The 10,900-nt window shown below is 37.6% G+C and overlaps 1 protein-coding gene across 1 annotated transcript; it reads right to left on the reverse strand.

Moving 5' to 3' along the window:
* Window positions 1–6,641: 6,641 nt before the first annotated feature.
* LOC114735510 (probable mediator of RNA polymerase II transcription subunit 26b) lies at window positions 6,642–10,336 on the reverse strand. Its single transcript, XM_028923209.1, has 9 exons — window positions 9,402–10,336; window positions 9,063–9,131; window positions 8,858–8,940; window positions 8,297–8,349; window positions 8,058–8,185; window positions 7,929–7,956; window positions 7,513–7,816; window positions 7,353–7,438; window positions 6,642–7,135 (listed from the first exon to the last, which is right to left on the reverse strand). Exons 1-9 carry the CDS (start codon window positions 9,861–9,863, stop codon window positions 7,011–7,013), a joined length of 1,338 nt encoding a protein of 445 aa, XP_028779042.1. The 5' UTR covers window positions 9,864–10,336; the 3' UTR covers window positions 6,642–7,010.
* Between the last annotated feature and the right edge of the window lie 564 nt (window positions 10,337–10,900).

Below are 10,900 nucleotides of genomic sequence, written 5' to 3' on the forward strand. Positions count from 1 at the left end.
GAAGCATAGTATATAAAAAGGGGTTCACATCTAGCTTTTGATATTTTGACCGAGCATGCTTTCAGTCGTTCATCACCCTTTTTTTTATTTTTCTTTCCCAACGCGTGCAAGAGGGTTCACATTCAGATTCAAATATATTAGGTCATCAAGGTTAGTATCTAGCTGTCACTCACACGTGGTAAAAAGGGTTCACATTCAGATTCAAATTTTTTTGGATCCGGACTGGTTTAGTATGAAGCTGTCATTTACATAGAAGGTGTGGAATATACTTACGGTTTGTGTTGTGCAGATTCATAGTTGTGGCTTGTGTTGCGCAGGGTCTTGTGCCAACATTTGAAGAATTATTAGAAGGTGCGGAACACAGATTCTGTGTGCGCCATTTGTATTCTAATATCAAGGTCAAATATGGAGGAGGCACTCTTATTCGTGACTTAGTTCTCCGTGCTGCAAAGGCAAACGTGCAATCTGATTGGAGAGACCGTATGAATGAGTTGAAGGCTATTTGTAGTGGAGCTCATGATCATTTGATGGCAATCCCTCCAAGTTGTTGGAGCAGGTCTCATTTTGATGCATACAGTAAATGCGATATGATCACAAACAATATCACGGAGTCTTTCAATAGAAGATTACTGGAGGCACGAGAACTTCCAATTATTAGTTTGCTTGATTGGATCCGGACATATCTCATGACACGGTTCGCAGAAAATCGTGTCAAAGCCGATAAGTACCGTGACAAGGGTATTGTGTGTCCGTGACCTCGCAAGCGATTGGACAAAGAAGTTGCAGAATGTCGAAAATGGGAGGCTAGATATGCGGGAAACAACCGGTATGAAGTGTCATTCAATACTCACAAGTTCAAGGTTGATCTCACCGCCAAAACTTGCAGTTGTTATTGGTGGCAACTAAATGGAAACCCGTGCAGGTAAAATTATATATGCTTGCTATCTATATTTCAATAAATCTGTTTTTTTCCCTCTATTGCTTGAATTCTAAGCATTAATTATGTTACAGACATGCAGCTGCTTGTATTTATGCCAAGAGGGAGGATCCACATGATTATGTGGACAAGTATTTAACATTGCAATCATTTGTTGCGTGTTACTCACCTGTTATTGAGCCAATCAATGGTGAAGCATTGTGGGAGAAAGCTGATGGTGAGCCCATTGAACCTCCCGTATATCACAAGCGTCCTGGGAGGCCAACAAAAAAACGAAAGAAAGGATTGGACGAACAACAATCAGCTGAGACAGAACATGAGAAGCGACAATATCGCACCTTCTTATGCTCTAATTGTGGAAAACAAGGACACAATCGGCGGACTTGCAAGCAACCCACCAGACCTAACAAGCTTCCAATCAAGAGAAAGCAATCATCTTCTACTCAAGAGTCAATTGTTGCAACTCCTCCGGGTAGCAGTCAACCTTGACATTAAAAATTGCAATGGGAAGCATATACACAGCAACCACCCCCTCCACCTTCACAGCAACCAACCCAATTCCACTTTACCCTCCCAACAGTCGACAAATCATTTAAGACTATGTATTTGACTATTTTGTACTATGTATTTCGTTACTTGGATTATGGTTACCTTATTGCCTTTACATGGGATTATCACTTCCTAGGTCTATATTTTGGTGAACCAATGCTTAGTCTTTCATATGGATGCCTTCTTATTTTGCAAGTCCTATGTGATGTAACTCTTTTAGCAACATTAGTGGCATGTACAAATGTCCATTATAATTAATTAAGGTTATTATCTTATGTTACATCTTCAGTTCCTCATTATTAATTAGGTTACCTTTACATCTTATTTAATTCATATGTTCTTCTATTCTATTATTTCAATTAACATTATTGCCATCAAAATTACCACCCTTGTTATATAATTGTTGGATCAGTAATTACTTCACCACGTGAATAATTCTTGAGAGAAGACCAAAGATCAGTTCTCGAATATGTATTGAAGAAGACCAGTTCTCAAATACATATTCGAGAAGACCAAAGATCAGTTCTCGAATATGTATTCAAGAAGACCAGTTCTCAAATACATATTCGAGAAGATCATTTCTCTAATATATATTCAAGAATATATTCGAGTAGCTTATCGATAAGTTCATTTATCAAACAGCTTATCGATAAATATATTCTTATTTATCTCGAATATATTCTTGAATATATTCTTGAATATATATTAGAGAAATGGTCTTCTTTTTCCCATCCTTCTAGCCACAGTCGACGATGATGAGTTCCTGCTTGACCCCATTCCACCTGACTACAGCCTAAGTTGAATCAGATGTTGAAGACGAGATGGAGAGATATGATATTGCAAAAATTGAAAACCCATATCAACAACCTACCAAACACCAGTCATCCTTACCTGCGTTTGCCAAATGTTCGTCGCCTTCAGCGGATCTAGGTCGCGTTTGCTGACTCTTTGTTGCCTTCACGGATCTTTGTTGCCTTCGCCTTCACTGGATCTTGGTTTCCTTTCTCCACTCGTCCAGATTCTATCTAAACTCTTCCCCTTTTTGTTTCTTCTCCACCGTTGTCCCCTACGTTTTTCGCCTCTGATTCCCCTTTTTTTTTTTTTTTTTTTTCGGTCCATCTCTAGCTAACATGACACACCAGGATGCCAGCTCAGCGGTTCTATACCAGGTCATGTGGTCCAACTCAAGCACATAACGGTGTTAATTTCCATATCAGCAGGATTTAACGGTGCCAAGAAGTCAGGGACCAACGGACATAAACGGATATAATTTGAGGGACCCATACCACACGTTTTAAATTTCAGGGATTAAAACCAAATTGGGCTTAAATTTGAGGGACCAAAAATTTGTATTAACCCTAAATTCTAATAACAATAAAATTGTTCAAATAATAAGTGGCCAATGGAATGGGGAGCGGCGCAGTCTCCGATTTTCTCAAACACCCCTCATTCCGGATCACAATTCGTAAAGGCATAGACATCATTTCTGGACTTATATACACACTCACGTCACCCCGACAGAATGCTATTGATATTTTTTTTTAATTAAAGGCAATTTTAATAAAAAGACAAAAAGATCCTAAAAAAAATGTCGGCCATTACAAAAAATATTTGAACGAATCCCAAACAATTAGTACATGCTATTGATATTTAAAATAATGGCAGTAAGACTTTTAATTTTGAAAAAATTACGTAGCCGTATTACGTAATTGCCCCCGCGTGACTCGTGGACGAACACAGGTTTTTTTTTTGTTTGTTGGCCGATGGACCCATCCCTACCCACGAGGAGAGCCGATATTTTGGTCAGGCATATGTGCAAACCATTATCTCCAGCCCAATGAAACATTAACAAGAAAACGAACCACCATGAAGAATTGATTCAGTTTGTAAGGAATTGACTCATGACATATAAAATAATGAGTTCGAATCCCACTGTTAATATGATGACTTTATTAGTAAGTAATTTATAAGTACTTTTTTAAGTTCCTATAAGCGAGAGAAGTTAGTCATTTATAATGTGGCAAACCAAGATTCAAATCCTACTAGAAGTGATATTTACATTTACTACCTAGAGGATGTTTGGATAGAAAAGTTTTAAAAGTGCTTTTACGATATAAAAAATAAATATGTAGATGTATTTATTTTGCTTTATGAAAAATAATTTTTAAAAGCATTCCTATAAGCTTCCAAACACCTCCTAATAGTGTATCGAATAAGATCCTCCCAAATGAGAAGATATTGATGAGTAGCAAGATAAAATAAAAATATACATACAACCAATGGAGCTTGTATTTTTTTTTTTTTTAACCAGCAATGGAGCTTGTATTTAGCCCCTTATAGTATTGCGTACCAAGATTCAACTAGCAGCCGGGAAAATTATTTTGCAAATACTTATGATTTCATTCTGTAGTTAATTTGGAATGTATCCCCTTTTTTTAAATAACGAGAACAGTAAAATTAAATGATATAATAGTGAAAAATATATAGGTATTAGAAAAATATGAACACCTGCAAAATAATTTTCCCGAACTGAGCAAACGTCTAACAAAATAGAAGGAAATTGAAAATCATTAAATGTTGACTCTATTGTTGTTTATTTATATGTATAGAAAGCTAAATAATAATCTGAATTAGACATTGATCGCGGCACGAACCCATCATCCATTTTCACTTTTAATTCAAATCTCACCCATACTCCCTCTATTATTACGTTTTTGTCTCTTTGCGTTTAATGTCAGGACTCAGGACTACCGTCTTATATTGAATCAGTGCATTGAACGTAATTTAGATAAATTTGTTATTAATTCGAGATTATTCTATTTTTTATTGATAATTAACCATCAATAAGTAATAATTGTTATTATAATCTGTTAGGATTATTCGTACGTGCACGCGATCCAGAATTGAGCTGCACTATAATACTTAGAAGTCCAACCAATAATCAAAGTGTAGATGGCAAGCTTAGTAGGTAAAGAACGGGAAAAGATAAGGGAATTATTTCACCAACTTAAAATGGGACACCAATTATGAAGTGGTTAATAGATAGTGGCAAGTATTGTTAATGAGTAATGAATTAATAAAATAACTAAATGTAGGTGAAGAACATGGAAGCCTAATTAATTAGGTGGGGCTTGATTCTTTGTTCTCATCTTCCCACACTTTGACCAGCAGGTCTCAAACAAACATCCAAAACCAGAAATTAAAAAATCACACTTAAAAAGAGAAAGAAAGATGAAAAGCAAAAGGAAACAACTTTCCATGGAAATGTAATTTAACGTCCCTTGCATATTACTCTAAATTTACAGTGCATGGATGCAATTATTCCAGATGCTTTGGTCATTGCTTGCTTGTGCGACCCAAATTTCTCCAAATCTTCACTCGTTAGTTAATACATCTCGAAATATCTGAGTTAATCTTTTATTGGGTTTTGAGTGGGTTTCTTATTCTTCACAAGATAAGATCAATCCCTCTGCCACGTTTCTTATCTTCCACCCTTTTTTTTTTTCATATCGCGTTTCATTACATCTAATTTTCTGCCCAACAGCTTGCCCTACTAATGGAATCAGAAAGTGACATCCCTTTTCATTTTTTTTCCCTCTCTCTCTCTCTTTCCTTCTCCTTTTTCTTTCCCCACTGGGCGAGAAAATTGAATCTCTATATATTTATGCATTTGAAAATAATATGACAAAAAAAGGGATTGTTTATGAAATTGGTATTTACATTTTTTTTCCCGTTTTTCTTGGTCGGATGTTGTTTTATTTAAGCATATTAGGTCATGCAGATGTATAAATTAAAGATGGAAGACGATGAAAAGAAAGAAAGAAAGAAAGATGTGACTTTCAAATGGGAGAGAGAGACAAGAGACAGCAAATCTGAGAACTCCACAATTCACCATAGTGGTCCATTCACTGATTCTTCCACTTTATCAGAAAAATGCACTCTCTTGGCCTCTTATGTTCGTTGTACGCTCCTCTTCCTCTCTCTCTCTTTTTCCTATTATTATTCTGTCTGTCACCATATATATATATATATATAATAAAACTGCGTGCTCTGCCTCATTAGTCATTACTTCCTTTCACACGTAGATGGTGAGGAGATTTTTCTATTTTTACTCCGTTGAGTTATGGTCCTGATTGGAACCCAGAAACTGTCAGGAAAAGTAGAAATTGTTTGCAACTCCAGCTCTTTTTTGGAGCGTACATGTCAGAATAAAAGAGAAGAGAAGATGAGATAAACGGCAACAATTTGGAGTGAATGAATTACTCTCACGGTTATAAATGGGAAAATATATAGATTAAATTTCTTATAATAATTTTATCAAGTTTTTCAATCACATTTTAACATGTATTTTTTTTCATGTAGGTTTACCATTAAATAATTATAAATGTGATGATTATAAACAAATTTGAGCTTGCCTTTAAAAAATATTACTGTTAGTGACTACATCATGCTTCATTATTTGACCAGAATAAAACAAGCTTCCAAAAGAGATGATTATCAGTCCATTGACGTTGCAAATTGCAAAGTAAAAGAAAAAGCCAGCCAATAATAACCCCAAAAAAAAAGTAGCCTTCCAACTCTGGCATGTGCTGCCCTTATTCCTATTATAATATTGTGAGATGTCCAGTCCAATGCTTTGAAGGTCATTAGGCTGCTCATACCCTCTCAAGCTTTCTTTATACTTTTCCCATTACTACCAAAAAAAATCGGGGAGAGAATGAAACGAGTCCTAAAAAATCGCGGAAAGTTGGAAGGCATCCAAAATTCGAAATCTCATCGAATCTCGAAGATATAGATATTCCCATCTTTGATGCCAAGCGACAATATCTTTGAATTCACTCTTGCAACAAATTAAATTCTGCCACAAGTCCCGACTTTCACGTATAAAATACATAATTTGTTTCAGCAACTTGGGACGTATGGGTCATTTCATTTTATTAACACTAGATTCCCTTCCCTGACTCGTTGTCACCGCCCCATTCATTTCAAAGTTTGCTTTTGCTTTACACTATTAGCTTGCCTTCTCTCCCCTTTATCACTTCATTTCAAACTTCTTTTCTTAGGCCGCAATGTAACAATATCCAAACAAGTGATGTTATAACTTTATGGATTTTGCTTTACACTAAACAGCTTAATTCCTCCAAGCAAAGGCATAAGGGAAACAAAGGTTGAATAATGGGCTCAAAACTATTTATGAGTGGAAGACCACTGAATTTATGACAAAGTTAAAATGATAGAATTGAAGAGTGGATTCACTAAGATTTCTATATAGACAATAATCTTAGAAACAAGTTGACAGTTGAGTGTCGAAGTTAGGACCCTCTGCACCAATCGCGGGTGAACAAAATTTCCATGTACTCAATGTCTTTTGACTCAAGAAAAAGCCACTGAATGGACGTGGTATTTTGTTGATGGTCAAGCAGGCCATGCTTCTGTTTCGGCCACGGCATGGCAAAACGAGTTAGTCGTTGTCTTGAAACTTCCGCAAAACTACCGTAGTTCCTCTTCTTGCATACAGAAATTTCTATCTTCGTCCGTGAGCCCAGTGCTTGTTGAGATTCCCAGGCTTGAAGTGTGGATTTCGGTGGCCATTCCCTTGCTTTGGAAGATCATGCAACTCCATAACCTGTATTGTTCGTTGCTTCTTGGCTGCAAATAAAGCAAACAAGTTTCAACAATTAATATCATAACTGTAAAGCATGCAGCACGACAATCATAATAAGTTAAGATTCAAGCTCGGAATTCTGCAAATTTGTGAGCCAACTCTCTGGATACAGAGAAGCCCCTTCACTGTTTGAACTGTTAATATTTAAAATTAGGCCAAACATAAAAAACAAACGTTGATATCAGAGAAGAAATCGCGCACCATTTTCAGCCTGTTGATAGGACTCCTGAAGTTTCCTCTTAGTGGCTTCTAGTTTCACTTGGACTGAAACATCATCTGAACACTTGAATTCTGACAACCAGTAAAATAAGGTTAAACAGAACTCAATAGTGACAAAGATTGGAGCATATAGAGGTTCTTTCTTACATCTTGCTGTGCAACAAGAGGCCTTTTTGGGATAGCACTCTTCTCTTGTTTCTGCTGCATCTTTGGTCCTGCGTTGGTTTTTTGCTGCAAGCTGGACCTTGGTGGCCTGCCAGGGCCAGAATCAGTGCAGACCGGTTTACTCTGTCTCATAGCAACCTCATTTTTCTTCATTTGATGACAATTACTCTCCTTGGCCTCACTGGAAGCCTGTGGTTTTCTCTTTGCAACGTTTTGACTGTCCATAGATAGTTTTCTGATGTGTTCTCGAGTCTTGATGAATTCCCCACTTTGTCGAAAATCTGAAACAAAATTCCCCAAACATAAGCATAACCAGAGAAGTAGGAAATTTTAATAAGAACTAAATTAACAAAGCAAGCTAGAATAGCATAAGCTAACGCGAATTTAACTCACTTCCATCATCATCCATGCCATCAAAGAACTTCGCATAATCCAGTTATGTGACATCCACCAAGACAAGAGAGGGATCAGTTTTAAGCTATCAAACCCTGCATTAAAAGGGGGAATGGTATAGTTAACTACCTGTGAGAGTTCCATTGGACCAGTTGGAGCTGCAAGAAAAGCCCCTTCATCCATAGGAGGTGAAGGAAGCCCCTCCTCTTCATCAACGACTGATGGATCAACTGAATCTGGGGTTCCTTCTGCTGACCCTGTGAATCATTAGTAAAAGTCAAATTTAAACATCAATTGATTTTAGAGAGGGCGAAAGTAATCAGAAAAATCTTGATGGCTGTGTGAGGAATGCAGATAGAAAGTTTTACCTGCTATAGCAGCTGTGGACTTGACCCATTCATCTACCATTTCTTTCCAGCCACTGCAATTCAAAACTGTGCTTAGAATGTTGTCTACTATGCAGCTAACCAAGTAAAACAGATTCCCCACATGAGTCTATATCAAACTAATGAAACCAATGATGATAAACTATCGAACAGATTTGATGTCCTGGCATGAGTATGCTTTAAATGGAACTGAATTTGGTTATGCATCATATGCAACAGAGCCTCATCAAACTATTCAAGCACTACACTTGAACACAATGGACATAAACAACTGAGAAAGTTGCAAGCTTTTGTAATAAATAAACCAAGTAATCATCGCACTGGTAATGATATCAATATGTTAGGATAATTAGCTGCGGACGATCAGTCTTTAGAAATAAGATGATGGTGGTGGTGGAAAGCAGATACGTAGACACCAAAGTCAAATGCATTGATGGGCTCAGACCTATATTCAAGTTAACAGATAAAATCACACGAGAATACAAAGAAAGATCTCGCACCAACAAATTAAGATGAAATAACATGTATGCAATTTGTTCATACTCGATAAGAGTTCGTGCAAGTTGACGAATCTCCTTTGATCCGTGCTTCCTGAGAGGATTGACAGCCTTTCCAATCTCAGTTCCCTGGAAGAAGTTAAATTTGAGACCATTAAAGGACGTGGTAAAGGACTGGAAGGAAGCGAAAACGCGAAGCCAAAAAGCATGAGACGCATCATTGAAAGACTAATGGAAGTTCCAATACAAACCTTAAGAAGATCCACGGTCAGTGCCAGCAGCTGGAGCCTCCTCAACGACTCGAATAACACTGAGTCAGGCTGTCGCAAAATGAAAGAAAGCACCATGAATAATGGACCGGAGAATTTGAGAACTGTAACATGTCCTGAGGAGCAGTTTTTCTTCGAAACTATCTATCACAACCCACCTTATATGGTCAAATATCATCAAACTTCCAGAATAAATTGTAACACAAAGAAGCAGGAATTGACTGAGGAGATTAACATCAACATACGGACAGATTGTTAATCCGGAAGGGATGAACAGTTGAACACTAACAGAGAAGAGAATTTCAAGAAAAGAGGATATACCTCTTCCTTGCTGTTATGGAGAACCTCTTTGATCCTCAAAACCTCCCCAACCATCTGAGACTCTTCTTCAATCTCATCAGTCAATGCCTCAGCTTCTCCAAAACTAAAATTGCCAACTTGGTTCCTGTTCATCTCTCCATGATCGTCTCTGCTACTATGGACCTTGCTTTCTTTACTAGCTCCTGCTTCCAATTCAGTAGCATCTCGATCAAAACCACTCTTACAACCCCCATCTCCCTCATCATCACCGGAAACCGCCAACTCCAATCGATCACACCCCACACAACGATTCAATCTACAAGAAAACAAACGTTCCGCAATTCCGTCTCTTCGTAATCTAAATTCTTTCGGACAATCGGAAACCGCCACCATGATCGCGTGGTCAATTATATCGAATATATCAGAGTTTGCAGCTCGAAAGTAATTCCTCCAGTATTCTAGTGACCCGGACTTCATGGTCATCCCCCAAAACTCACAAGGTGGATCAATCCCGACGATGCTAGATCCAAAAATGAAAAGCCAGCAATTATCCACAAATCAGATACGAGTTTTCATGTAATTGGGACGAGCATCAGACCCAGAAATTCAATTTTGACGGGCTACAGATAACTCCCAGATGTCAAAGAACCATCTCCAACAGGGTTCTCTACTGTGCAACGATTAGAGAGTATTAGATTATTATCCGATCTTGAAAGAGACTATATATCGTCCAAAGATTACGCAGTAAAAAAATAGAGGCCGATGATCAGCCAGGGAAGGTCCAAGTTCGGAAACTGATGCGCGTTTTGACCTGAAAATGTTGACGAGATTATGGTTAATAAAATAGTGGGGAGGCAGGCGGAGATGGATATGAAGAGTGAGGAAGGTAGGGAGGAGGAAGCGCCCGTGTTGTAATGCGATTAGAGAGTTGGGCTGAAGCAACAGGAGAGACGGGTCTGGTTTTCTGGAGAACAAGGACAAAGGAAGGAGAAAACCAAAAACCCAACCAAAAAAAAAAAAAGTTGAAAGCTGTTAATTGTTACAGGAAATTTTTAAAAAGAAAAATAGGAAAAATGACGAGATGACAGCAAACAACGAAAATGAAGAAATACACAGCAGGAAGAACACATCTAACTACTCATCTTACTTCTGTGTTGTACAGGGATGCTGATCCCGCGCGTGCTGCAACCAGGCGGGAAATTTGCCGCCCTTTCAATCCACCTTTCTGGTTTTATATTTTCTCTTGTTTTGACGCTCTCCGCCACCTTCCGCGTACATTAATTGGTTTTGATTTCCTTTTATCTCTCTCCCCATTTTCCTACAATTATCTTTTCAAGTTAATTAATTTTCTTTAATCCATTTGTCAAATCCTATGCTTTTTGACTTTTGAGGTTGTTGATAAAATTAATGAGCTGTACAAATATTTAAAATGGTATAAAAAATGCGATTATATTTAACAAGCAGGTTTATGATTATTGCTGTTGTTGAAAGTTGGGACACTCTAAAATCCTAAAACAGTA

The sequence above is a fragment of the Neltuma alba genome, unplaced genomic scaffold (assembly GCF_004799145.2).
Source record: "Neltuma alba isolate B1F8T4 unplaced genomic scaffold, ASM479914v2 tig00013215_pilon, whole genome shotgun sequence".
NCBI classification, from domain to species: domain Eukaryota; kingdom Viridiplantae; phylum Streptophyta; class Magnoliopsida; order Fabales; family Fabaceae; genus Neltuma; species Neltuma alba.

Bases quoted from the DNA above. Each gene is read 5' to 3' on its own strand.
- LOC114735510 (XM_028923209.1), bottom strand. From the start codon at position 9,863: ATGACCATGAAGTCCGGGTCACTAGAATACTGGAGGAATTACTTTCGA. The intron at 8,186-8,296 runs GTAAAACTTTCT...AATGATTCACAG, and splicing joins GTCCACAGCTGCTATAGCAG to GGTCAGCAGAAGGAACCCCA. The intron at 7,817-7,928 runs GTGAGTTAAATT...ATTTTGTTTCAG, and splicing joins TGGCATGGATGATGATGGAA to ATTTTCGACAAAGTGGGGAA.